The sequence below is a fragment of the Phytophthora infestans genome, genomic scaffold, assembly GCF_000142945.1.
Source record: "Phytophthora infestans T30-4 supercont1.75 genomic scaffold, whole genome shotgun sequence".
Taxonomy (NCBI): Eukaryota; Oomycota; class Peronosporomycetes; order Peronosporales; family Peronosporaceae; genus Phytophthora; species Phytophthora infestans.
In genome coordinates this window covers 419,299-446,484 of record NW_003303684.1, presented here as the reverse complement: position 1 = coordinate 446,484, position 27,186 = coordinate 419,299, and the positions used below count along the sequence as shown (strand labels likewise).

Genomic DNA, 27,186 nt, shown 5'->3' with positions numbered 1-27,186 from the left:
GCCCAGACAATTCTTTGTCAGAGTCTTTAAACTCTTCGCTCCCAAGAGCCCGTAGCAGCGCTACGCACATGTCGTCTTGTGCATACGCTCCGCGTATCAAGTCAGGCACTGACGACGTCACTGTCGTGACATGAGCTAACTCGTAGTCCGGCCTGCGCGAGAGCGCATCGGCCACTACATTAAGCCGCCCCGGCTTGTACTTCACCTCGAAGTTATACTCGGCAAAGAAGGAAAGCCATCTTGCCATTCTCTGAGAGAGATGAGGCGACTGTGTCGCAGTGCGTAGCGACGCATGATCAGTAAAGATCACAAAAGGCTTAGAGCCTAGCAGGTGTACCCTGAATTTGACTAGAGCATACTTCATTGCAAGTAGCTCTTTGTCATGAACTGGATAGTTCTTCTCTGCAGCTTTGAGCTGGCGAGACTCAAACGCAATCACGCGCTCACGCCCTTCGGCGTCTGCTTGTAGTAAAGCACAACCGATTGCAAAATCGGAGGCGTCACAGACGACGCTAAACGGACTATCCGGGTCCGGTAGCGCAAGGATCGGAGCCTGGAGAAGGCTCTCCTTCACAGCCTCAAAGGCTCCGTCGTGCTCGACGTTCCAGCACCATGGTGCGTCCTTCTTAAGGAGATCTGATAATGGCCGAGCCATCTCCGCGTAGTTCGCACTGTACTTGTGCAAGTAATTGGCTAAGCCTAGCCACTTGCGTAAGTCTTTTTGGTTCTTGGGAACCGGCCAGTCCACGATGGCCTTGACTTTGGCAGGATCTGCCCGTAAGCCACGCTTCCCAATGAAGCACCCGAGGAAAGGTATCTCCTCCGCGCCAAAGACGCACTTGTCCAAGTTGGCATACAACTTATTAGTGCGCATGCACTCGAGCACCGCTCGCAAGTGGTCATTGTGGTTATCCACGTCTGACTTTCCGTGCTCGGCACGACTATGGACGAATATATCGTCAAAGTACGTTTGAGCGTACGCCCGGTGGGGCCTAAACAGCTGCGTCACAAGACGATTGAACGTTGCTGGTGCGTTCGACAGCCCCTGGGGCATCACCAGCCACTCCCAGAGCATACCGCTCGGAGTACTCACCGCTGTCAGCGGAATGTCGCTCGCTCTCATGAGCAATTGGTAGTAGCCATCGACCAAGTCGAGCGCGCTGTACAGTGTACAGCCTACCATGTTGTTCTGCAGAACATCCTTGCGAGGAATCGGCGTTTGCGCCGGGATAGTGGCTTGCTAAAAGCATGAACAATGCGCCACTTGCCGTTCGGCTTTCTGACACAGAACGTGGGTGTCGAGTGCGGAGACTTACTCTCACGCACCATCCCTGCCTCGTGCTTCGCACGGAAGAATGCGTCAATGACGTCACACTGCTCTCTCGGCAAAGGCCATTGCCTTGTTACGCAGTATTTGGTTCCAGGAACCAGGTCAATCTCATGACACACGCCTCGATCCGGAGGCAGGCCCGTCGGTGGGTCTTTTGAGACAACGTCTCCATACTCCTTCACCACCGGGTAGAAGGGATCCGAAGGATCTTTGAGGATCGCCGATCCACTTCTTGCGCTCAGCGCCTTCTTGGTGTCCTCTAGGACCGCGTCGTCCACGACGGATGAGGAGTTCAACTCCTCCTCAGGTCCCAGCAAGACCACCTCGGCTAGCTCGCCTGCCTTTAAGGCTTCGCCGAACTCGGCAATGGACATCTCGTCCAGCTCTAGCAGAGCATCTGCAGCGGGCAGAGTATCAAGGCTGATATCGCCTTCTACCTCCCCCGTCACTCCGTTCACGAGTGTATACAGCTGTTCACAGCAATCACGTGGAGCATCACCGCTCGTCACGTTGGACACATCGTCCGACGTCGAAGACGTCACAGACGCCCTGCGTCTTCTTCTCCTCTCCCTCCGCGACCGAGCCCGGCCGGATGAGGGCGGTGCGGCGACATCTCCGTCACCACCACCGGGTGCAGCAGCACCATCACTCCTCGAAGAGGATACAGTGTCTCGCAAGACACTCGGCTGAAAGCCAAGAGGTTCTTGACCTTCACACAGTGAACTAGGTGTCACTTCACCTGCATCTCCTGGGCCACGCCCATGATGCCTCGACTCGCAGTCGACCGCGACCTTCGGGTCACGCAGCGGTAGGTCATCGACCAGATTCATACCACTCAGTGGATTACGCGCCACTCCGCGCTCGTCCTCACCAGGACCCAGCAGCTGGTCATTGACCTGACCTGCACCGCTCCGCGGATAACGTGCCGCACCACGTACGCCCTCAGGGCAAACAGCAACCTCGTTGCTAACAATTTCGGACATACCAATGTCCAGCACTACGGCCGCCTCGGCCTCGTGCTTGCGCCAAAAGCGCTTCTGCTTCCTAGCAGAGGTGGGTTCATGACTCACCAAAGCTCCACTAGGAGCAGGGTGCGACGCACCCAGCGTTTTCGACTTCCAGTCGATCCATGGCTCATGACGTTCCAGCCATGCCATGCCAAGGATGAGGTCATACCTCGCATCCAGGTCTAAGACCAAACAGCGTTCCACGCTATCGAAGTTCTCAAACTTCACTCCAAGGTCGACAGAGACCTTCGACACAGTTACCAGTGTCCCCGTCGCGAGACGGACAGAGATCGTATCTCTCGTTGGCACTTCCAGTGCCTCAGCATACAGCTGACTCCCTTCCAGGGTGGAGCGACGGGCGTAGTTGCCCAAGGCTCCCGAGTTAATCAAGACTCTCCATGGCTTTGCAAAGCCCTTCACGTTCGCTTGAACGACCAGCAAGCCCGGCTTGCACACACTCTTCTCGTAAGAGAGCTCAGCTCGCTTCGGGGCTGAGCCCCGTTGTCCTCTGCCTCTTCGAGGCACAACAGAACTCAGTTCTTCCCCAGTAGGCCGCCCCGCGCCTACTGGGAGTTGCCGTTTCCCGGCGATGAGTCGGAGGGTTGGCTCGCCGGAGCCTCGCGCTTCTTGCGCAGAGGGCAATAGGCCCTCAAGTGCTTAGTGCTATTGCACACAAAGCATCGGCGGATGCGGGCGCGCTGCTCCGCAGCAAGAAGCTCCGCTACTTCATCTTCAGCATAGCTGAGGTCCATCGGCTCTGGACCGCTCGAAGAGCTTGCGCTACCAGCGCTCCAACCAGGTCGCGCCGACCTGAAGTTGTGCTCGGCATTCAATGCCACATCCACCGCCTCTTCAAAAGAGTTAGGGTGTACACGGAACACTTCCGTTCGAGCTGCGCTCACACGAAGTCCCTCCATGAACACGGTCACGCTGACCAGTTCCGGAAGAGGGTCCGCCCGCCATTCCGGCGATAAGAGTTCTCAACTCTTGGACATAGTCCAATAAATCCTTCTTACCCTGGCGGGTAGCAAGGAACTTTGACCGGATACGGTACGCCTGATTAGGCGGCGCGAACACGCGCGAAAGCTGTTGCTTCAGCTGATCCCAAGTGGGAAATGCAGCGTCAACAGACGTGCCGCACGTTAGTGCCCATTCGCGAGCGCGACCTCCAAGCCTGGAGATAGCCAGCGCCACGCGCTGATGCTCAGACTGGAGCAGGGACGATCCCATGGCCATCTCGACCTCACGGGTCCAGAGAAGGAGATTCTCTCCATCCTTCCCCTCGAAGGTTTTTACGCTCACCATGAGCGGTTTCAGTCTCATAGACTCTTCACGCGTCATCGACGCCGCCGCCGTTGCGGCGCTCATCTTCTCTTGGACATGCTCCAAGAGCGCGTTCTCGTAGCGGGAGAACGATTCCAGCCTGGCAGTGACCGCCTCTGGACCTTGCGATGCAAGATGAGCCACGCCCTCCGGGCCAAGCAAGGACATAAGCTTAGTAAGCGCGTCCTGCTGCGCCGGGGGCAAATTCGCGAACACGGGGTCTTCCATCCTCGCAGGGGATATAGTCAACCGACTCAGGAGCGGGATTGACTACAAGTGCTACCAAGTGCAGCGGGACTGCCGTAGCTTTAGCGTCAGAGGAAGACGTTCGACTCAAAGAGTCACTAATACTAAGTTCCTTATCCAAAGGACACTTACAGCCCAAGACCAGGGCTCAAAGTTAACACCTTAACTTTTATGCTTCAAAACCAGAAGTGTTTTATTTACTATTATTGCGGCCAAGCCGCCTAGGGGTAAATGTATCTCTTTAACTATCTAGCATAGTTAAACCTAATCAAATGCATAACGTGTGGCTTTCAGCCAACGTACTGAGAGACCTTGTTAACTCTCCAACTTATGTACTGAGAGTTTGTTAACTCTCCGGGTACTTCGTACCCCTGTGTGCTCCACACCATGTAACCCCGTTAAAAACATAGTACTTCGTGCGGCAACAGGTAAACGACTAGTGAGCCCTCAGAAGGTGGAAGATATTGAGAAGCAAGTGGCCTATCACCTTGGCAAGTTGAAGCGTGGGTTTGAGAGCGGTTTGTATGACGAGAATGCGATTGAAAACATCGATGAAACTCATTTCGTTGTAGATTTTGACAACGGCAAGGCTCTCGGTTTTGGAGGCGAAAACCAGGTCAAATATGCGGATGTTGTATCCGGAGGGGATGGAATGACAATGGTCGTGCGAATCAGCGGTGGGCCAAGTGCACGTATCTTGCCCCCGATGATGATTTTTACGAACGCAGACCGTAGTTATCCAATTCGTGGAGTTAAGGATGACGTGGAAGGAGTGTGTTATCGTACGGGGCCGAAGGGCTGGATGGACAAACGTCTCTTTCGCGAGTATCTGAAAGAGCCTCGAGCTCAAAAGCCGGATCGCTTAGGTCGCAAGAAGACTATATTCCTCGATAACTGCTCAAGTCACCTCGAGGAAGACGAGTGTACTGAAGAGCTTCAGAAGTTAAACGCTTCTTTAGCCTTCTTTCCAGCAAACGCAACGGATCTCTGTCAGCCGGCGGACTCATTCGTTATCGCAAAGATAAAGGACGAGTGGCGTCGAATGTGGAATGAGAAAAAGATCGAGTTGATTGAGGAGGAGGCATGGCAAAACAAAAAGAGGTCCGATGGAACCTGGTCAGGAAAACTTAAGAATCCAGGAAATCATTTTTTTCTGTCCCTGGCTGCTAAAGCAGTACGCCAAGTCAACTCTCAAAGGGACAAGAATAATGTGAACTACGCTCGGAAAGCCATGATTCGATGCGGACTCTCGCTGGATGTTGATGGTGTATGGAGAACTGAACAGCTATTCAGCCACCTTCAAGTAATCATCAAGAAGTTCCCAGATCAATTTGCTGGACAAGCGGTTCCATTGGATATGGCAAACAAACACACAAAAAACAAAAGAATAACCAGACCAGCTTCTCAACAATCGTAAACTAGTGTGACTAATTAGGGTGAGACATTAATTAGTCTAAGTGTGACTAATTCTACCACACCTTAAATAGTCAGAGTGCATAATTAACCACACTCATACTAATTTAGGTGAGCAGAGTCTGCAGCACCTCACATAAATTAGTATGAGTGAGACTAAATACCGTAGCTACTGTACTGGGCAGCGATGATATGTGCGACTGACTGGTTTGTGGGCCACACTATTGGCTATTATTGCAGGAACAGAAATATAAACGGTCACTTCAGTAATTGTTCAGCGTACAGGATTGGTTCAATCGCTTCCGACGAGTCCCCCTAAACGCTGGCTATAAATGTAATAATGGGCTGTGTTTACTGTGATAGGAAGACTGGAGGGAAGCGGGCTGCTGGGGGGATAGTAATGCCCATACATTCGCAAAAAAGGCTGACGGCATTATCTATCGGTATGGAGGGTCTGGGCGTCGTGTACGAGCAGGAGGAGCCCGCGGCGGACAGTCAGCAGACACCCACGGGGGACATCCAGGCGACAGCGGTGTCTGTGCCAAGCCACGAGGCTGAAGACGACGAGGAGATCCGCGCGCTGGCCGGCAATCCGGACGATCTGGACGTGCAACCGCAGATTCAGCACCAGCACCAGTCTCAGCCTCAGCTCAACGCACCTAGTGGATATGGGGACTATGCGCAGAGCAGCGGTCAACACCCGCAGCAGCAGATGGAGCAGCACCATGGCTACGACAAGAACGGAAGTAGCACGCACCCAGGCAAGCTTTTTATCGGCGGCGTATCGTGGGAGACCACGGAAGACACATTGCGCCAACACTTTGGCAAGTATGGCGCGCTCACGGATGCTGCACTGATGAAGGACAAGTACACTGGTCAGCCACGGGGCTTCGGCTTCGTGACATTCGCAGATGCGACAGGTTCGAAAAAGAGGCTCGCGTGCAGATATTTTATTGAATTGTAGTGCTGACGCTGGACTGCAATTGCTGCAGCGATCGACCGCGTATTGGACGAGACGCACACGCTAGACGGTCGGTCAGTGGAGGTGAAACGCGCGATTCCAAGGGAGCGAACGGCACCAGGCTCGAGGTTAGTATCATCACAATTCGCGCAGCAGAAGACACGAGGCTGGCTGCTGGCTGGACTATGTATCTATTTATGGGAGAGAGAAGAAAGCAAAAAGAGAGAATCAGACAGAGAAGGGCAGGAAGGAAGGCAGGGAGAGAGCAAGCAGCAAAGGACAAGAGAAATCACCTACTCAACATGAACGAAGCGTTTGCTCGCCTCTTTGTGGCCCATCGTGCTCGACCCTCGCTGTCTCCGTCCAGCCCTTCTTCATCTGGAGGGGCTTTGGCGTAGATGTTAGACTGTGTAGCAGCAAGCAAGCAAACAGGGAAAGTGACCAGGCGGCGTAAACTAACTTACCGTATTCCTGCCTCATGTAATGTAGTATTGATTTCCGCGGCGGACGCGGCGGATACAGCAGCGGTGGTTTTACGGAACAGAAGAAAATCTTTGTGGGAGGCCTCGCCCCCACCGTAACAGAGCAGGACTTCCGCCACTACTTCGAAGAGTTTGGTAAGATCACGGACGCTGTCGTGATGATCGACCGTGACACTCAGCGCTCTCGCGGATTTGGCTTTATCACGTTCGAGGAGGAGGTGCGTTGGAGTATCATCGCATTAAAGCCTGCGCCTACTTGAGCTCATATATTGGTCATGTGTTCCTTTTCAGTCGTCGGTGGCCGAAGTGATCAGTAAGAACCACGAAATTCACGGCAAGACCGTCGAGATCAAGCGTGCTGAGCCTAAGGAAGCCCGTGGTGGCGGTGGCGGCTATGGTGGCGGCCGTGGGGGTCGAGGAGGCGGCTGGCGAGGTGGAGGAGGTCGTGGAGGCGGCGGCGGTAGCTATGGCGGTGGCTACGGTGGCTACGGTGGAGGCTACGGCGGTGGCTATGGCGGCGGCTATGGCGGCGGCTATGGAGGTGGCTACGGCACTGCTGCTGCTGCTGCATACGGCACTGCTGGCTATGGAGGTTACCCACAGTCATACGCCGGTTATGGCTATGGTAGCTATGGAGGCCGTGGTGGTTACGGTTATGGTGGCTATGGAGGCTACGGCGGCTATGGTGCTGGAGCTGGAGCTGGCGGTGCTGGAGGCGAAGGTGCCGGTCAGGAAGGCGGTGCAGGTGGAGAAGAAGGCGGATATGGCGAAGATGGAGCCCAGCAAGGTGGCCAGGGTGGCCAAGGCGGCCAGGGAGGAGCTGCTGGCGGCTACGGGTATGGAGGTGGCTACCGTCAGGGCGGAGGAGGCTCCGGCGGTGCTCAGGGAGGTTCTGGGGGCCGATCGGATCGATACCGCCCGTACTAAGCATTCACGCGACAAGAAAACGAAGACGGGGGGGGTCGATTCGCGCTTCGCAAAGATGGGCCTGTAAATCTGCAACCTATCCACATCTCGGCTAGGCTGTGCGTGGTTGTCGTCTGCATCACCCCCCTTGACTTCGACTTTTCCAGCTTGTACTTGCTGCTATCGAATCAATTTTTTTTGAATAACTTCCGCATGTTAAACTATTTCTACCGGTAAGACATCCGCAAGTATGAAATGAATTTTGTTTTTTCTCTGCAATGTACCTCGAAGTACTACAGTACTATAGTAGTACTTTTTCAGTAGTACAATACTACTTAAAAAAAAACTAAAAACAATTCTTTAATAACAACTCCGCTCTGATTGGCTATTATTATCGATAATATCCTCTAAAAAAAGACGAGCAGCGACGACCATGGCAGGCTTCCCCCCGCAGCAACCGCCGATGCAAGACCCAGCAAATCCCAATGGGACCGCCGCGCCGAGGGCTTCCCCATTCTCGTCTGGGTAGCTTGCTCCTCGCTCTACTTTGCTAAAATGCATGTACTCACATGCCCACTGATAATCTCTGTAACTTAGACCGGTTGCGATGGTAAATCAGGTTCGGCCTGGGTTTGGCGGCCCCGGCCAATTTCCAGGTGGGTTTTGATTCTTTGCTGTAGGTCCAAGGATTTTATTTGTTCATCTTATAATTGCGTGCGCTGCTCAGGTAACGCTGTTCGCACTGCCCCAACGCAACTGTCCACACCGTTGGTTCCGCAGCGTTATGTGTCGGCGTCGATGGCCAGCGCTTCTTTCGATCCCTCGTCGTCACTCTTTAGTGACAGACCTACTGTCCAGCCCGACGCGGCCAGTGATTTGTTTGGTCAAGCCGCACCGTCACCAGATCTAGCTGCGGCTGACCTTTTCGGGCAAGCCTCACCAGCATCTTCCCAACGGTATCGATCCGGCACCGATCCTTTTGGTAGCCCTTCTGGGTCACTTCAGACGCAGCAGAGGCATCATGAACCGAGCGGTGTTGGCGGAACACTGTCTGAAGAGTTATTCGGCCCGGCTTCTGCTCCAAGGCAGTCAAGCCAACGGGAAAATTACGAAAGCTTATTTCGCAGTCCAGAAAAAGCGTCGACGGCGGCTGCCCCCATACTTTCACGACATTCTTCGTTGAGTTCCTCTCAGAGCCCCACACCCTCGCCATTTAGCAAATCCCTGCCCCCTCCTTCTCATCCCCGAGTGAACCAACAACACTCGCCGTTCCAACAGCTACAGCAGCAGCAGCCATCCTCACGGTCGTTTGGACAAGCGCCACCTCCAGCTGCACCATTTTTGGGCTATGCGGACAACACTCGGTCGCAGTCTTTTCGTGTTCCTTCAGCACAACCATCTACCCCAGGGTCGCTGTTCCCCGATGCACGTAAAAACTCCTCCCCGGCAAGATCGGGTCCTACTGCGTCGCCAGCACCTCCTCCGTATCTACCACAAATCACGGTTGAAGCTCCATCCCCAGACGAGCTGGTCGATGAGTTTTTGAGAATGCCGGTTGACGAACGCTTCACAGGATCTGAGAATGCAACGCCTCCCGCTAGCAAATTGCTTCTTGCAGATATTCCGGATACGGTAGAAGGGCTAAAAGCGTTGTATACACAGAAGCGGTGGAAGTCTTTGACTAAAAAGTCATTGTCGATGCTGCAGAACCCCCCAAAGGATAGTAACGTGACGCTGGAAATCAAGTCTTGGTGGCTTGCCGGGCTCATCAAAGAGGGTCACTACGACAATGCCGCGAGTGTACTGGACCAAATTGGTAATCTTGACGAGATATCTGTGGTAGGTGGGGGCGCTCCATTTGTGCCTATTCGCCTGCTTCTCCTCCAAGCGCTTCTGAACAAGTGCCAAGGAAAATCTTTGAACCACGAGAAGCAGCTATTTCACCTGATAACGCGTCTGCGAGGTGCAATTCAGCAAAACGAGACGATTGCACTCCTGGATGTTGATCTCAAAATGGCCGCACAATGGCTACGAATCGCACAATTTGCTCTTGCAAACCACCTCGTGCACCATCAAAAGTTCATGCTGGCTTTGCGTATCTGCTCTCAGATTGATGTACGTGTCGTGCAGGTAGGAGATCTCTCTCTTGTTGAACAGTTAATTCACGGTGCTGTCTGTCTTACTCTAGATTGACTACTTGGAGGGCCCAGAAAGAGTTGTAGTGCTGTCTCGTGTGGGGCGTATCCGTCTACAAATGGGCGATCTAACGGCCGCAGAGAAGTTGTTCGAAGCCGCTCGCTATCACGCCAATCAACTGAAGACAGAAAGTGGCATTGGTGTAACGGCTGAAGTGCTGGGAGAATTGGAAGCTCGTGTGTTATTGAACGACGGTCTGTTATTCTTCGCACAAAACAAGCTGCAGGAAGCGCTTAGTGCGTTCGACTCTATTCTATATTTACAGAACACGCAAAGCGCGACTGTCGAGAATTCCGATGCTGAGCTTTTCCTCGAGGAAGATGTTGTTTGCTCTGCAGTCAACAACTACGCCATCTGTGCACTTTACTGTTGCGACGTCAAGGCGGCTGTGGCTGCTCTGGAGCGGATGATCAGGTCAAACCCAAAGCGATTTCTCAATGGTGTGGTTGTGTTCAATCTTAGTTCGCTTTACGATCTTTTGTTTGACAACGCCACGAGCAAAAGCCGAAAAGAAATGATGAAGAAGATCGCTTACTTGTACGACCTCGAGCATGTCGATCCGGCCACATACCGCATTTAATAAAGGGCACTTTGCTTACAACTTTTGTTTTTTTGTTGTTTCCGTGCTGTCATCGCTGACATTGGGCTCGCCGTCGTCATCGTCGAAGTGAAGATGACCACTACCTGCCGCTGGCCTCCGGCGCTTCATTTTATTCTTTCCAATGGTCTTCACCGGGTCACCACTGGCAGTAGTAGAGTCGTCTGGCCCACTAGCGTCGTCGGCCTTATCGCTAGTACTGTCCTTTACTACATCTGCGTATGCAGTAGATAACTGGCGCTTTAACTGCTCCTTCATCTCGGTCCAGCGGGCCTTGCTCATGACACGAATTCCGCGTAGATCAGCATCTGAAGAGGTGGCAGCAGCGTTGTTGGCAGCACCTCGTTCGGAGAACTCCACAAAGCCAAACCCCTTAAACTTTTTGCTCTGGGCGAATCTCGGCAGACTCACCAAGTTGACCTTGCCGAACTTAGCGAAGGTTCGTCGCAGCGAATCGTGTTCATCTGCTGCGCTGAAGCTGTCAATGTAGATAGTGCGAGCGTCTGCAATTGCAATAAGTAGAGTCAGGTGTGCACGTTGTCTAAAGCATCGCTCATTGATCTTAATTTAGCCGCGTACCGGCTTCGTGGTCCTGGCCGACCTGCGGCACAACCTTTGGGGCGATGCAACAGCGCGCACGATCAACTCGAATCGTGGACGACTTGTCAGCCTCATCCAGAATCATGCGCTCCGTCGCCTTAAGCGATTTCAATCTATATACGCAATGGGTTGTATCAGTTGTTTGCCGAGTGCACACGAAGCCATGCATTGCGTGACATACTTGTTGAAGGACAGGAACTCCCGCACGGGCACGAAGCCCTGTGCGTCCATGGCTTGCTGCAGGAACTTGTCCTGGCGGAGATTGCTCTCGCTTAGGTAAAACTCCAGCTGCCGCTGTAGCCGCTTACGTTGCGACTTGCCTGTAGCCTTCCCCTCCATCGCGCGATGATAGATAAACGGATAGCGTAACTCGGGTACAGTTACACAATAGATCGGAGCGCCGTCGTCGACACTCGGAGATTGAGTCACTCGTAGCCAAGTACATGTAGTACATGTAGCACCGAAACAGATGGTTAGATCAAGCGACCAAGCAATTGTAGGCGTTGGATAGTCCGCCCTCGATCGCTCCGATCGCTGTGTTGTGCGCCCCCTCGTTCGTCAAAAGATGCATGAGCGCAAGAGATGCATTGGCAGACATGACGTCCGTCGAGGAGTTACGTTCAGTGCGCTAGTCAGTGGCTATTGCTAGCAAAATGTTAGTATCGAGCTATCATACTAGTACCAGCAGCTGATGCAGCATTTATTATAGATGACGACGGAAGGAGACATGCTTCAACGTCGCAAATTGTCTCCATCCTCGAGTCGAAAGAAGCTTCACACCTGGGTAACTATCGGCTACTTGAAGAAACGGCTAGAGAGCGAGTGCGGGACATACAAACTTCAAGTTGTTCTAAAAAAATAAGTCGGTTGGGTTGTCTGTTGGAAGATCCAAGAATAGGATCAGAGAAGCCGCTAAGTAGCGCTCACATTTTAATAAAAGAGAGCGGAAGCGACCTAACGCGCAGCACATCCAAACCTGCCACCTCCCACTCTCGACTTCCTCCCTCACGAAGCACACTCCGAGGCACGACAATATGTTCGACGACCTATTCAAGCTGCTGCGCAGCCCACGCTGGGTCAACTCGCCCATCGCGCGCCGCTTCGGCTTCGGCGCCGAGCTGTCCTACGAGGAAGACGGACTGGGTAAGTCTGTAGCGCTTGAATATGACCCGTACGACCAGCCCGCTGACTTCAGCTACTATTTGCAGAGGATGCACCGTCGAACTGGACCAAGATCTCCACATCCGGCCACCGCCCGCCGGTGCGAAGCGGTCACTCGTCTCTAGTTGGTGCGTCGACTGCTTTCAGCGACTTGCCCAGACGCTGTATGCTAACGATAGTCTATGCTGTGTCACAGTTGACGACATGATGTACGTCTTTGGCGGCTACAACGACGGCAACTGTCACAATGACATCTATGCGTTCGACCTGGTGCGGCACCACTGGCTTCGCATCGAGACCTCCAACGGCATATCGCCAGGTACGACGGCTAGTAGTATGCTTTTACGCTGTTTACAGATCGATTGACTCTTTTTGTATGATCCTGGTATTTCTGGTAGACGGTCGCGCCTCACACGCCTTTTGTGCTTCTACTGACAATACGAAGCTTTACCTGTTTGGTGGATCAGGGCCGCACTGGGGGCAAACCAACATGGGTAAATTGTTGCAATTCAACATTCGCGATAAGAACTGGACAATTGTCGAGGCGGAGGGTACGCAACCGCCACCAGGATACGGACAGAGTTTGTGTGCGATCAACAACAAGCTATATCTTTTTGGCGGTACCTCCGGGCATGTGTACGTGAACGATTTGTACGTCTTTGATGAAGTTACCAAGATCTGGAGGAAGGAAGAGACCATCGGCAAGCGCCCCAGTCCACGATACAAGCATCAAGTGGCTATGGTCGGAAATCGCATGTACGTTGTGGGCGGTGGTCTATACGATCCTCCAAAAGGACCCATCGACACGTACTACCTTGACGTAGACACACTTGAATGGCATGAAGTGGAATGCGGTGGTGATATACCAAAGTCTCGGATCGCTCACACGATCTCACAACTGTCCAGTGACCCTTCACGGCTTATCATGTTTGGAGGACGTGATGACAGCGGATCGCGGCAAAATGAGCTGAGCGAGCTGAATTTGTGGACTGGTGAGTGGCGAATTTACTACAACGAGGAGGGATTTCAGCCGGACGCTCGTGATTTTCATACGAGCGTGGTTCACAATCATCGCATCTTCGTGTTTGGTGGTTCCAACGGCGTGGAGCGGAACAATGATGTATTTCGCTACACAATGACTCACCAGCCGTCGACGCTGTTGATCCTAGCCATGCAGGTTGTACACCAGAATTTGGACTACATTCCAAAGGAGGATTTAGAAGCGCTGCCATTTGAGCTGAAAACTGGCGTCCGAAATATTAACCCCGACGTGGAATGTTCCTCCAACCCGACCTGGTATGTGCTTGAAGAACAGAAGGAAAATAACGCTGCACCAGTGATGTAGAAGATTTCTCATGCGGATAGATTGTACGTTATTGAAGCAAGATAAATAATTATTCGACTTTATGAAATAACACCAAAACGATTAGATTCATTCATCCGAATCCGTCACCCCGCCTTCGTAAAGCTGAATAGAGCACTCGGCTTCGGGCATACACGGACTATCGATGACCTTGCTGGACAAAACCACGTTAAAAAAACGAGTTTAGTCAAAGTCGCCGAAAGACACGAGCTACGCGAACGGCATCATTGCGATTCATCCATACCAGATACGATTCTCTGCCCGCCCTTTCTTCATCTGCAATGCATCGTTAAAGTTTGATGGGTAGAATCGTTCTTCGTGGCATTTCAACGATTAGCTTACCAGCACACGCGTGTGAACTCCGTGCGACATCACGTGGCCACCAACAGGCTTCATCTCTGAGCCAAACAGAACGTTTGCTACGGGATCGGCCATAACTTGGTTGACCACAAGAACCGCGATGTTGAATTCCTACAGCGAGTTATCAGTCTGTTGTGGCATTTCATAATGTTGCGAGCTCAAAACTTTCAGTTTCGATAGCATACCTCTGCGTGCTTTACAAGCCGAGCAAGATGCTGGTTCAGCCGCTGTTGTCTTTCACTAAGCTCGCCTCTTTTCATCGTATGTGTGATTCATTTATGCAGACAAAAACCGTAGGTTCCAGAAATGAACCTACCTCCCAGAGAAATCCGTACGAAATAACGCAGTTACCGAGTCGATGATCAGTAGGCGAAATGGTCCCTGGTCAGGATCCTGTGCGAGGAAAATGCGGTGAGGCTAAAGCCATTCGTGTATGTCCCTCAGCAATGTGTACCGCGAACAAAACGCCTAGCTTGACCACGAGGTCCATCTGAGCGTCGTGGCTGTGAGCCCTACACTCGTAGTTAGCATTTCCTCTTAATGCCTATTGTCGAAATTTCTTACCTCGCCACGATGATGTTATCAAGGACGTCCTCAGGGTCCTAGGTTCACTTCTGTAAGATGTGATGATGAGCGCAAACACAGTAATTCACCCGTTAATGTACCAGATTGTATCGTATTTTGGCGATTTCAGCAACGCGATTCTACCAGTCATCATGATACATTGGTCACTCGGAAAGCATAGAGACAAGCACGTTAGACACACCGGTCGAAATGTTCCCTCGGTATCGACGAAGGCGACTTTTCCTGTTCAATGTTTCACATTTTAGGATAAGCGCTTGCTGCGGTCACATGCATCGGTCATACCGGCTCCTCCTCCCCGAGAGCGAGGTAACTGCGATGTCACACAGAGCTACATGTAGAAGAAACATAAGCGATCAATGAAATTACCTTACTATTAATAGCACTGAAGCAGGAAGGTTCTTACAGTGTGGCACAACTGGGTTTTACCTGTTCGGAACTCTCCATGGACCTGTGAAACAAAACAGCTTAGCTCTCCCAAATACGAAGCGCTCGCAACTTATTAGAGCTTCATTGTTTACCTCAGTTACAGACATTGTTTCTAAACCTCCTCCAAGGATTTGGTCAAGCTCTGTTAGCAGCAGTTGTTTCGTTAAAAAAAAAACAGCGCCAGAAGAAAATCATACTTACGCTGTGACCCAGTGGTGATAAATATCCTGCTTTGACTCTGTTGATAGAGTGAGCTGGCCGATACAAATCCGCTCTTCTCAGGCATCATCTGTGGTTCAACAAGTACTGATACATTATCTCGCGTTCATGACCACCTTCTGCGTGAGCATGAAACACCTTTTTGCCTGCATGAAGAAGCTATCACTCGACGTGTCAAGGTAAGGGATCTCCTACAGCATGACATAGTACATGTAGTGACATGCAATACCTTGACCCTCTTGGCTTCGCTGATCCCCTTCACGTCTAATAGCCTTTTGTGGGACACTTGAAAGAGCTGGCCGATGGTTGCAAAGCCACCGTTCTTGAGCTTAGCGATGTCTGTCGTTTTAATGCCAGCATCTCGAAGCAGGTCGATAGGCTCATACGAGCGCAAGCTGTCATCCTCTTCGTCGTCGCGGTCGATGACGCGCGGTGCCGCAACCATTTGCTGCTCTGATTCCCTTGCTTTAAGCTCGCTGCATACGACTTGTGGCTCAGTCATCGCTTCATCGACATTCCCCATTCTGCCTGCCCACACTGTACCTCTGTGAGATGCCCATGGAATCTGTTGTGTCGGTCTTGCTTCTTTTGTGCTTGTCCACGTCAATTCGAAAGTGAGTGCGGACATGAGTGCGGAACAGAGTGATTGTCACGGAAACGTGTATAGTTGAAGTGCTGTATAGTTGAAATAGATAGGTTTCACTATACGCTGTCAGTTGTCCAGCGGCGAAGGCATGGTGATGCATCTATGCCCCAAAGGATTAGATCTCTAATAATACCTTCCGCCACGCTGCATGTGGAGATCCACAATTCTCCAGCGGAGGGTCTCCTGTTCCTCGTCGTAGTCGCGCTGGAAGGCAAAGATGTAGTAGTAGGCTAGCACCTCGTCCTCGGATCCTTCCACAACTTCTCCCTCACGATTGCGGATGCAGTTGATCTGCTGCGCCTGGAACCGCATCAGAATAATCGGGGCCTGTTTGTCTTCAGCCTAAATAGCAGCGTATTATTAGTGCATAATACATCACCACAATACCAAGCATAAAGCTCTTCGTACCGTCGCCTCAATAACTTCTACGTTGTCGATGCTGAGCACGTGCGGGTCCATTACCAGGCCCTCCGACTTTCGCTCACGGATAGCGATGTTCATACGCGAGTACGCAGCCTCACCGAACCACTTCTTCAAGTCACGGCTGTTGCCACGCAAGAATGCCTCCAGCACGCCAGGCAAAACAACCTCCTCAATGTTCTCCTTCCATTCCTCCAATATAAAGTCAGGTTCAGCGCGACGGATCTCCTTAATCGCAACAGCCATCGGTGTTTCACCAAAAAGACCGTCATAGATTGAAGACAATCGGTACACCCACGGGTTTTGACTGGTTTCCCAAACCTCCAAGACCTCTTCCTGGGCGTCACTGATCTTATCCTTAACCTGCTTCGTCGTCTGCTGCACCTTTTTTCCGGCCTCTGTCTTAGCTGCCTGCTTTGCAGCATCTAGAATACCCTGAATAATCGGGGCCTCACGGAAGCGAGCGCTGACACGCTGCCAGGCACTCTCCTCCTCTTTCACCGCCACCAAAGCACTGGTGCCAGTGTACTCCGTAGGTTCCTCGTCCTCGGATTTCTTCGGTTTCTGCACGGACGGTGTTCGTACAGAGGCCAGTGCCTCGTCAACTGTCTGCTTTTCCCGCTTACCAAAAAGCTCCTGTGCGGCATCCTTCCACTCGTCGCGCAGCTTCGGGAATTTGCTTGGGTGGATGAGCTTGTTCTTCTGGGCGGTAATGCTGGCAATGAAGTTCTTCACAAAAGCACGTGCGCCCTCCACAGCTTCATCTGTCTCTTCAGGTATCTATCACAAAACTCAAAGCATTAGAGCGGAAATGCCACCGCAAAACCAATAGATACAAGCACTTTCAACCACACCTCGCCTCCTTTCGTCTTGCCTTCATCTTTTTTAGCATCATCAGCTGCAAAAGTATCCGCTGTATCCGCCGCATTTGCGTCCTCCTTATCCTTCTTGGCATCGGCTGCGACCTTGGTAGTCTCCTCGTAAGACTCCTTGATTTTCTGAGAAGCCTGTAAGGCTTGCTCCTGGAAGCTCTTTGCCGCCTCTTCGGTCATGGAGCTCACCTCGCTCATCTTTTCCTTAGCGGCCTTTTCCACGTTTTTAAACTGTTCTTTGGTCTTCTCCAGCTCCTCAAAAGATTTCTTGAGCTCCTCATTTTTCTCCATCTCATTCTTAAGCTGGTTTTTCAAGTCCAAAAAGAAACCCGTGGTACGCGTCTGGGACTGCAGATGATTCGCCAAACGTGGGAGTACATTTTGACTGTCGCGAGACACAGTGAGGCGCGCGCGGCGCAGGGCACGCGTTGAGAGGCGAAGCATCGGTGCAGCGAGGGCGGAGCTGGATGTGCGGTGAGTAGCCAGAAATCGGACATAGACGGAGTACCTGTTCTTAGCCAATCCCTGAATGTCTTTTGACACGCCGCGTCCCCACCAGCCAAAACTCGCTGACGAGCTTGGCAACAAGCTTTCCGGTTTTGCGGGGTTTCGCTTCCAGGTGACTTGTGAAACGTCACACTCGATTGGTTGGCGCAAGTTGGCAAAATGGGCAAGAAGGCGCGACGCAAATCAACGACCTCTTCGGAGGAAAAGGATGTAAACGCCAAGGAGGTCGCTGCTGCTGTGGCGATACCGCAGGTAGAAACTGCCGTTGCTGCTAGTGATGAGAAACCAAAGAAGAAAAAATCGAAGAAGGGTAAAAAGGAGGAGGAGACGAAGTCTACCGAGACTGTGAAGCAGGAAGAGGAGCCCGTGGAGGCGAATGTAGGCGACGAGCAGGACGAAGAGACGGAACAGGCCATCGCTGAGGCCACCAACCTCGCCGAGAGCACTGTGGACGAGCGATATTTCTCTAGCGAGGAGTTTGCCTCGCTGCCGCTGTCCGAGCCAACCCGCAAGGCTCTGGTCGACATGGGATTTACCAAAATGACCAAGATCCAGTCCAAGTCGATCCGTCCACTGCTTGCAGGCCAGGATCTGCTAGGTGCGGCCAAGACGGGTTCTGGTAAGACGCTGTCATTCCTGATTCCGGCGGTCGAGCTGCTGCACAAGGTGCGCTTCACGGCGCGCAAGGGTACGGGCTGCATTGTCATCTCGCCTACGCGTGAACTGGCGCTTCAGATTTACGGTGTCGTGCGCGATATTTGCAAGTATCACTCGCAGACACACGGTATTGTCATGGGTGGTGCCAATCGCCGCGCCGAGGCGGAGCGTCTGGTGAAGGGTGTGAACATTCTGATCTCAACTCCAGGACGTCTGCTTGATCATCTGCAGAACACGAAGGCGTTCATTTACCACAACCTGCAGATTCTCGTGATTGATGAGGCTGACCGTATTCTGTCCATTGGTTTCGAGGAGGAAATGCGCCAGATTATCAAGTGCATCCCGAAAGAGCGCCAAACCATGCTGTTTAGTGCAACACAAACGAAAAAGGTTGAAGACCTTGCTCGTTTGTCCATCAAGGAGAAGCCCGTGTACGTCGGAGTTGAAGAGGAGGACACGAAGGCGACGGTTGCCACCCTGGAGCAGGGCTACGTCGTGACCCCGAGTGACAAGCGTTTCCTTTTGCTGTTCACGTTCCTCAAAAAGAACTTGAAGAAAAAGGTGATGGTTTTCTTCTCGTCGTGTAGTGCCGTCAAGTTTTACGGCGAGTTGCTCAACTACATTGACATTCCCGTGTTGGATATTCACGGCAAGCAAAAACAAAACAAGCGTACAACTACGTTTTTCCAGTTCTGTAACGCGAAGACAGGTATCCTATTGTGTACGGACGTGGCAGCGCGTGGTCTTGATATCCCGGCAGTGGACTGGATTATTCAGTTCGACCCGCCTGATGATCCTCGCGAATACATCCATCGTGTGGGTCGTACTGCTCGTGGTGCTAAGGGCAAGGGTAAGGCGCTACTTATGCTGTTGCCTGATGAACTCGGCTTCTTGAAGTATCTGAAAGCGTCGAAGGTGGCGCTGAACGAGTACGAATTCCCCGTGTCGAAGATCGCCAATGTTGAATCTCAACTTATGAAGCTTGTAGAGAAGACATACTACCTGCATAAGTCCGCCAAGGATGCTTACCGCGGATACTTGCTGGCGTACGCTTCGCATTCTTTGAAGGGCATTTTCGACGTTGGTCGTCTGGACCTGCAGGGCGTGGCCAAGTCGTTTGGACTCCAAGTTCCACCAAAGGTGACGCTTCCTGTGAAGACGAATGGCAAGACCGGCAAGCGCAAGGGCACGTCCTTCGACAACGATGGCAGCGCGCGAGGTGGCAAGTTCCAACGCTCCGGTCACGCATTTAGTGCCGACAACCCGTACGGCAAGCGTGCTGCGAGTGATAAGCGCCAGTTTGCTCACTGATAAGGTTTGCTGGGTAAACAATGGCTTGGCCACTTCACATCCTTTGTGCAATATAGAGCGAGCTACTACTTACTTATGTTTTGGCGCTTGGGTTTTCTATCGTTAAGGTGGAGAACAGGCTGCGCGTCAGGAGCCCAAACATATACTCTGTGGTTGATCAGTAAGCAGGTTAGCAATTGTGTTCTCGGCTTCTGTTGATCATCGACGACGCCAACTCTCGCGGCGGTCGAAGCCACCAAGAGCAGCACCTCCAAAGCCAAGTTGACCTCCACCTCCTGCCGCGCCTGCGAACCCGTCGTTGCCAGCCAGGCCGAAGCTGCCCATTACTCCTTGACCACCGAGGCCACCGAATGCATTGCCACCTTGCATTCCGAAACCTGTCGGCTGACCGAAGCCACCTCCACCGTTTGCATTCATGCCTCCGCCCATGCCGGCGCCGGGACCACCGAACATGCCACCACCAGGAGCTCCCATCCGATTCACACCGCCGAATCCACTCATCCCGTTTCCGGCAAATCCAGGGTTGTTGCCAACCCCACCACCAAAGGCGCCACCGTTTGCGGGAATTCTACTGCCAGCGCTTGTAGCACCAAGACCGGCTCCGAACGCGTTGCCATTACCGCCGAAGCCTGACGAGGGTGGAGCTCCGCCCATGCCTGCGCCTCCACCTTGAGGTGCGGTGACTGGTGCTGCTGGTAGTTGATCACCAAAAGTTCCTCCATTGGTTGGTGCTGGTGTGGGTCTTGACCTACCATTTGACGTGGCCGCAGGGGTTGGAGCTGGTTGCCCAGTCGGAGTCGTCGGGGCTGGAGTCGCAGATCCAGGGGCGCCCGGCCCCGGTGCGCCAGGAGCACCCGGGCCAACAGCTCCGGGACCAGGAGCTGCAACAGCGTTGCTGTTCGAGCTTACGACAGCATTGTTGGAATTGGCAACCACAGCGGATGGAGCGCTGATGGGAACTGGAATGAACTGCGGTACCTCAACAGCAACAGGTACAGGAATGGCGATCTTCTTGACTTTCTTGACGACTTTGACATGGTGGTGGTGATCCTTCCTGCTTTCATCGTCTTCGGTTGCTTGAACATCGTCTGCGTTGGGTCGTAGCCACGAAGTAGGTGTCGCTTGGACTTCATCCGTGGCAACGAAAAGGCTCAGCGTTAGGAAGGTAGCGAACGCGGCGGCAGTCTTCATGAAGGTGATGGGGTAAGGGAAAGTGGTTGGTCTGTTGCTCGCGAAATGGAAAATGAGTGTGCCTGCTTTGGACGATGTTGTCACCCGTCACGACATTTAGGTCGACCTGAAGACTACAGGGAGTGACCAAAGTGCTGACAAGATGGATCTCTGCCCCTCACTCCGAAGCCTTCTCCGTCAAGGGCGAAGTGAGGTTCGTGATCAAACATGAAAGCCAACGTCCCAAAACAAAAATAATTAGGCGATACCAATACTCGCTACCGCTTCAGCACTCATCAAGAAATTAGATCCCCCCCTTCTTCATCGTCTTGTAGATGGGCGAGCTTGGGCTCACTGTTGTCTTCTGTAGGGAGAATCTCGTCGAGCTCTTGTGCTCCTGCTTACGTCTTCGAGCGCATCTCGTGCGGCGCGACAAAAACCTTCATGAAGCCGCTATCCTTCTTCGCAATACTGGAGTAAGCCTCAGGCATCTCCTCCAAAGCAAGGCGGTGCGAAATAAGCACCGAAGGATCCAGCTCGCCGCTCTCGATCGCATCGAACACCTGAGGATAGTACTTCTGGGCAGGCGTACGACCAGCATTCACGGTGACACTCTTCATCGCGACGTGGCCGATGGGGAACGCTTCCACCGCACACATATAGTCCGACACAATGGAAATATGGCCGCACTTGCGCACGATCATTAGCATTTCTTTGAAAGTGTCCGTAGGCTCAGGCTGCGACTCCATGCCGATCTTCTTCTCGAGCTTGGCCATCCAGCCGGTCGAAGTTGAGCTACCACTTGCATCAATCACAGCGTCAGCACCAGCAGGAGGCAGCATGTGCTGCAGCTTGGACACCACTTGGGCGCTAGACAAGTCGCCACGATCGACCACCTCGAGATTCATGTGATCATGCGCGAACTTGAGCCGGTCTGTGCAGTGCTCAACGCCCAGTATGGTCTTGGCTCCGCGGAGCTTGCACCAGTGAGCAGCTTGCAGCCCAATAGGCCCCAATCCCCAAATGACCACGCAGTCACCTTCCTTGACCTTGGCGGTATCCACCGCGTGTAGCGCAGTGACCGTCGTCTCCACCCCCAACAGAGCCTTATCGTCACTCACACCAGATGGCAGCTTAAAGCAGTTAATGTCGCCAAACGGCACACGGACATATTCGGCCTGCACACCGGGGACATTTCCAAGCATGCGGGTGCTGCCAAGCACGGCAGCGGGAGCCCATCCTCCGTAGGTCTGCTTGAATTCTTGGGATGCATTAGTGCAGTTGCACGACGAGTATTCGTGTCGACGGCAGTGCTTGCAATCACCACAAGCTAGCACGAAGCTGATAGCGACGCGGTCACCGACCTTAACCTTGTTCACTTCTGCACCAACGCTCTCCACGACGCCAACGGCCTCACTGCCAAGCACCTGGTTCTTCTCAAGTCCTGCGGCCTCCCCGCCGCAAACGTCCGTTGCGAAGTCTGGGCTCACAGAGCACGCGGTGACTTTCACCACCACGTCTGTCGCTTCCATGATCTTCGGCTTTGAAATGTGCTCCAGCTTGACCGACTTGCCCGTCCACACCACTGCACGCATGCAGCCGGCCGGGTCCTTGGAGCACGTATCTTGCCCATGCGCATGTGCGCTAGACATCATCTTGCTAGCAGTCTCCATTTCGATTAATTCTTAGTCTCTGGTGCTCTTGTCTTCGTAGCAAATTCAGGTATGAACCTGAGGAGCGTCTTCGCTCATCCATATTACAGCTAAAGCGCTCAAGCCAAAGCGACATGCCAGCTCTCGTCCCATAGCAACCAGTTGAAGGCCCACGATGCGTACTCGCGCCTAGAGATGAGATTGAAAAAGATATTCCACAGAAATGGCCTCAACAGGGACAAGAAGCGAAACGAAAGTGACGTCGTTTCGCAATAAGAACAAAGAGGCTTTATTTATTTTCAGAGGTTTTGTTTTCTAACGGCTTCAACTTGAGAGAACGACAATTTACTTTTGTTGCCAAAATGCGAAGCTGTGGTTCTCGAGAAAAAATCGACGCTTGATCCCTCTCGCAGTCGCCTTCTCTCATTCCACTACTACCCAACGTTCCAAGAATTGCCAACTATGAAGCCTACAGCGATCGCCTTGTTGGCAAGCGTCGCCACTGCAAGCACGGTGGCGGCTACAGCAAACCTGATGCATCGTGATCTTCATGTTGAGACTTCGGACACAAGCGGAATTGTAGTGGGTCTGCACGACGACGAACTTGGCACAAGCGAGGATTTTTGGGGCTCCTGGGAGAATCACTACGCGGGTTACATGGATGACGATGGATTAAACAGCAATGACAGTAATTCTGCAAGTGGGGAGGTCGATTCTACCGTTGGAGACCTACATGCGGCAGCGAAGAAGGTCCTCCAGAAGGCCGAGTCTGTGGTAACGGTGGCGCTGCCGTTCCGTGCTAAACACGCAACGTCGTTTGTACTTCCTCTCGGTCTCGTCGCCGCAGCCATGTTCGTGCTTGTAGTTGCTGCCGTACTAATCGGTGTGCGGCGGCAGCAGCTCAGCGAGCCCGTATTCGGCCCTGTGGAGTTAGTCTCCGATCTTCCGGATCCCATGACCACGTCGGCCGCCAGTGATGCAGGAAGCGACGACTCGGACACGGGTCCGCCAAGCCATGTCGATGAAGTGGACACAGGCGCAACAATCCTAGCTATGGAAGAACACGAGGAAGAGAAAGAGGACGATTCGATTGCTACCCTTGCATAGCAACTATGATACTTCGAAGGACATGTATTATTAATAATGGCTTGCAAACAATTCTAAACCGATCCCATCTTCCATTGTTGGCGAGCTGTTGGTTATCCATCACCGCTACCTGGTGCTGTATTCCTTGTCTATGCGAACCGAAAGTCTCCGGTAATGGGTGGAGCGCTCCAATGATCTGACGTCACACGAATCTCTACACCCACTGATGCATCTGTGTCCGACACCAGGAGTCCCTAGAAGTGCTGCACATCGCGAAAATTTACGAAACTGTACCCTGCGCAACTCTTAATACGACGATTCTTTGGACACAACTCTCCACACACCGCTTCACCAAGCAGCTTTTGTCGTACTTAATCGAACTATTCCTGAAAGATGGGCACTTTGGGCCAATGGTCTGCTTGGGGCAGCGTGGACCGTGAGAGCCCCAAACCGTGATTTCCTAGTTCGCGGCGCAAGCACTCCCCCTCTCCTCGAGACAATTTGAAATGGCTCTCCGTCGCGTCCTCACCACCAGCAAGGCCTTTAAGGCGACCCCGAGCCTTCTGCGCCGCTCCATGGCCACTGTGGCCGACGAGATGACGGTGCGTGACGCCCTCAACACGGCCATGGACGAGGAACTCGCCCGTGACGACGAGGTCTTCCTCATGGGTGAGGAGGTTGCTCAGTACAACGGCGCTTACAAGGTCTCCAAGGGACTGTGGGAGAAGTATGGCGACAAGCGCATCATCGACACGCCTATTACGGAGCAGGGCTTCACGGGTCTAGCCGTCGGTGCTGCCTACCACAACACCAAGCCCATTGTCGAGTTCATGACGTTCAACTTCGCCATGCAGGCCATTGACCAGATCATCAACTCGGCTGCTAAGCAGTACTACATGTCTAATGGCGACATCCACGTGCCCATCGTCTTCCGTGGCTCCAACGGCCCTGCTGCCGGTGTTGGTACGTATCTTTTTCGTTTTTACTTACCAACCTCTACGTGGAAAATTGTGTGGATAGATTCTGACATTGCCTATGTCTTTTCTCAGCTGCCCAGCACTCGCAGTGCTACGCCGCCTGGTACGGCAGTGTGCCTGGCCTTAAGGTGGTCTCCCCGTACGACTCGGAGGACGCCCGTGGTCTGCTTAAGGCCGCCATCCGCGACCCCAACCCGGTCGTTGTGCTGGAGAACGAGCTGTTGTATGGTGTCTCGTTCCCCATTTCGAAGGAGGCCCAGGACAAGGACTTCTTGATTGAGATTGGCAAGGCCAAGATCATGAAGCCGGGTAAGGACGTCACTCTTGTGGCATTCTCCCGCATGGTGGGCGAGGCTCTTGAGGCTGCCGCTGCTCTGGCCAAAGAGGGCATTGATGCCGAGGTGATCAACCTCCGCTCGATCCGCCCGTTCGACCGTCAGGCTATCATTGACTCTGTGAAGAAGACCAACCGCATTGTGTCAATTGAGGAGGGTTGGGGCCAGCACGGCATTGGCGCTGAAATCGCCGGAATTATCATGGAGACGGAGGCCTTCGACTACCTGGATGCCCCTATGGAGCGCGTGACCGGCACCGACGTGCCCATGCCGTACGCTGACAACCTGGAGAAGTTGTGTCTGCCGCACATTGAGGACATTGTTGCTGCCGCTAAGCGCACCGTGGCCCGCAATCTGTAAGCAAAGCACCTCTATAACCATGGACAACGTCGTCATCCTCCATCTCCATTTTACTTCGAGAACCTCGCGCTATGAAGGAAAACAGAGCGAGGGCGGAGCACATGCTCACTCACGACTACGCAGGCAACAAGCATCGTGCGCAAAGGCAGTAAGGAGTGGAGTGATTGACATTAGGAAGGGTGTAATTAATCGAACCCGATAGACCACAACGCATATCCGGTATTCTTTGTAGGTTATAATACTACATGCGTACAGAAGTAGTGGCGATGCTGCGCCTTTAACATCATTCGTGCCTGGACAAAAAAAGCGAAGCTGGAGTTGGGGCTTCTCGGATGATGAGTGCGTGTGAAAAATGCATGGACTGTACGTAGTACTTCGGAGAACAACGTATTACTACTACATAGTAGTACAAAACATGCAACCCGAGGCTTACCCTTTACCGGTATGAAAATGAAGAAATACTGTGAAAACTACATGTAGTGTCTGTGTCTCTCACGCTGGCCTAGAAGCCAAACTCGCCGAAGAAATCAACATCCTTCTTGGGCTTTTCCGTTTTATCGACAGGTGCTGGAGGGGGTGCGGCGGCAACAGGGGCGGCAGAAACAGTAGCCGAGCCATTGCTGGCGGTGGCCGTCGCTACAGACGACGAAGAAAGTCCGAGAAGGTCGTGGCTGCTGCCGTTGGTACTTGACGATGAGGATCCAAACAAATCAGGGGTCTGAGTAGGCTTCGGCTGCTGCGTCGATGTATGGAAACTGTTGTTGTTGTTGCCATTGCTGCTACTTAGTTGCGAGTCCAGCCACGAGTCATTGTCATGATCACGGCTTAATGAATTTGTGTTGCTGCTACCAATGCCAGCGTATTTTCCAGTGGTGGGCAGCTCGGCGTTAGTGCGAGGAAATGAGCTCATTCCGTCCGAGTTTCCATACGAATTACCACCTCCGTTCACTGCGCTTTGTGCGGTTTGAAGCAGGGATGAGGCACCACTGGAAAGCGCGGACCAGCCCGAAGAAGCCGAGGACTTAACGTTATCGGATAGCGCAGGATCGTGAATTGCACTCTGTACGTAGGACCAGCTTGATGAGACCTTAGATCCCAGATCTTGGTCCTTGACGAGACTCGCAGCTGAGCTGGCGGCAGTTGTGACCGTGCTGGTAAAATAGCTAAAGGCGCCGGAGAGGTCTCCTAATCCTCCAGACGAGGTCTGCGGTGCGCGCGTTTCGCCGCCGCTTCCAATACCCTGCATGCCGTTGCCACCGAATTTGGCGGCCATACGTGAACGGGCCTCCTCGCGCAGCTTCTTCTGGCGAGCCACGTAATCCTGCTCTGATTCTCCCTTCAGCGCCTCTACGCCGCGGGTATCGCCTCCTGCTGAGCCTCCTCCAGAATACGATGCTGACGAGAAGGAGGACGAAGCTGGTTTACGCATGGCCGGGTCCCACTGAGGAAGTGACGGCGGAGAGCGTCCCTCAACAATGGCCGTTAGTCGCTGGCGATAGGCTTCAGCCTGCGGGGTGTTGTATTTCTCGCTAATGGACAAATCTGTGGGGACACCGGCAGCGGAGAAAGCAGCGCGAAACGAGTCATTTCCACCCTTCTGCATCTGTAGAACCTGCTTGTCCGTCCAGGAGTCCATGGTGACCGACCGCACAAACGAGATGTGCACGCCCAGTCCGCGGTGGCGGCCTGAGCACTCAAGGCACATAAAGGTGCCGTATGATACCGTCGCCCATTGCGGATACGGGGCATCGCAGTCGACGCAGCGCTGCAGCAAAAATGAAAGATGGTTTAAGAATAAGTTCGACATAGACGAGCAATGGAGATCAAGAGACGCACGTTGTTACCAGGCAGGCGCCGCAGCTCCTGCTGGGTCTCCATAGGCATCTGGTGAGCCATCCTGCAATGTGTCTAGTCTATTGGGGGGGATGCACGTGGAGGGCGACAGCGCACTTAGGGAACAGTCTGGAAGACACGGAATCAAGAAAGCGACCGTTACGCGGTGCTGAACACAGGTGAT

The 27,186-nt window shown here is 53.0% G+C and overlaps 9 protein-coding genes across 9 annotated transcripts; 4 read left to right on the top strand and 5 right to left on the bottom strand.

Annotated features, from left to right (window-relative positions):
- Nucleotides 1-8,101: 8,101 nt before the first annotated feature.
- Nucleotides 8,102-10,167, top strand: PITG_19168 (uncharacterized protein; the record flags this gene model as incomplete). The annotated part of the gene is made up of 5 exons (XM_002997433.1): nt 8,102-8,193; nt 8,288-8,324; nt 8,947-9,783; nt 9,857-10,100; nt 10,130-10,167. The coding sequence occupies 5 exons, from the start codon at nt 8,102-8,104 to the stop codon at nt 10,165-10,167; spliced, it is 1,248 nt and encodes a 415-aa protein (XP_002997479.1).
- A 292-nt stretch (nt 10,168-10,459) lies between these two features.
- Nucleotides 10,460-11,401, bottom strand: PITG_19167 (uncharacterized protein; the record flags this gene model as incomplete). The annotated part of the gene is made up of 3 exons (XM_002997432.1): nt 10,460-10,965; nt 11,042-11,175; nt 11,244-11,401. 3 exons carry the CDS (start codon nt 11,399-11,401, stop codon nt 10,460-10,462), a joined length of 798 nt encoding a protein of 265 aa, XP_002997478.1.
- A 668-nt stretch (nt 11,402-12,069) lies between these two features.
- On the top strand, nt 12,070-13,568 carry PITG_19166 (uncharacterized protein; the record flags this gene model as incomplete). Its single annotated transcript, XM_002997431.1, has 4 exons — nt 12,070-12,205; nt 12,271-12,351; nt 12,420-12,542; nt 12,622-13,568. 4 exons carry the CDS (start codon nt 12,097-12,099, stop codon nt 13,566-13,568), a joined length of 1,260 nt encoding a protein of 419 aa, XP_002997477.1.
- Nucleotides 13,569-13,655: 87 nt separating this feature from the next.
- Nucleotides 13,656-15,621, bottom strand: PITG_19165 (DNA repair and recombination protein radA, putative; the record flags this gene model as incomplete). Its single annotated transcript, XM_002997430.1, has 13 exons — nt 13,656-13,740; nt 13,831-13,862; nt 13,929-14,057; nt 14,132-14,198; nt 14,263-14,339; nt 14,401-14,458; nt 14,511-14,548; nt 14,713-14,727; nt 14,935-14,979; nt 15,050-15,099; nt 15,159-15,246; nt 15,315-15,335; nt 15,406-15,621. 13 exons carry the CDS (start codon nt 15,619-15,621, stop codon nt 13,656-13,658), a joined length of 921 nt encoding a protein of 306 aa, XP_002997476.1.
- Nucleotides 15,622-15,945: 324 nt separating this feature from the next.
- On the bottom strand, nt 15,946-17,558 carry PITG_19164 (Mitochondrial Protein Translocase (MPT) Family; the record flags this gene model as incomplete). The annotated part of the gene is made up of 4 exons (XM_002997429.1): nt 15,946-16,164; nt 16,231-17,010; nt 17,097-17,456; nt 17,514-17,558. 4 exons carry the CDS (start codon nt 17,556-17,558, stop codon nt 15,946-15,948), a joined length of 1,404 nt encoding a protein of 467 aa, XP_002997475.1.
- A 222-nt stretch (nt 17,559-17,780) lies between these two features.
- Nucleotides 17,781-19,422, top strand: PITG_19163 (ATP-dependent RNA helicase, putative; the record flags this gene model as incomplete). Its single annotated transcript, XM_002997428.1, has 2 exons — nt 17,781-19,207; nt 19,380-19,422. The coding sequence occupies 2 exons, from the start codon at nt 17,781-17,783 to the stop codon at nt 19,420-19,422; spliced, it is 1,470 nt and encodes a 489-aa protein (XP_002997474.1).
- A 1,738-nt stretch (nt 19,423-21,160) lies between these two features.
- On the bottom strand, nt 21,161-22,432 carry PITG_19162 (alcohol dehydrogenase, putative; the record flags this gene model as incomplete). The annotated part of the gene is made up of 1 exon (XM_002997427.1): nt 21,161-22,432. The coding sequence occupies one exon, from the start codon at nt 22,430-22,432 to the stop codon at nt 21,161-21,163; it is 1,272 nt and encodes a 423-aa protein (XP_002997473.1).
- Nucleotides 22,433-23,954: 1,522 nt separating this feature from the next.
- PITG_19161 (pyruvate dehydrogenase E1 component subunit beta) lies at nt 23,955-25,382 on the top strand (the record flags this gene model as incomplete). Its single annotated transcript, XM_002997426.1, has 2 exons — nt 23,955-24,460; nt 24,547-25,382. 2 exons carry the CDS (start codon nt 24,004-24,006, stop codon nt 25,167-25,169), a joined length of 1,080 nt encoding a protein of 359 aa, XP_002997472.1.
- Nucleotides 25,383-25,671: 289 nt separating this feature from the next.
- PITG_19160 (uncharacterized protein) lies at nt 25,672-27,133 on the bottom strand (the record flags this gene model as incomplete). The annotated part of the gene is made up of 2 exons (XM_002997425.1): nt 25,672-26,934; nt 27,006-27,133. 2 exons carry the CDS (start codon nt 27,063-27,065, stop codon nt 25,672-25,674), a joined length of 1,323 nt encoding a protein of 440 aa, XP_002997471.1.
- Between the last annotated feature and the right edge of the window lie 53 nt (nt 27,134-27,186).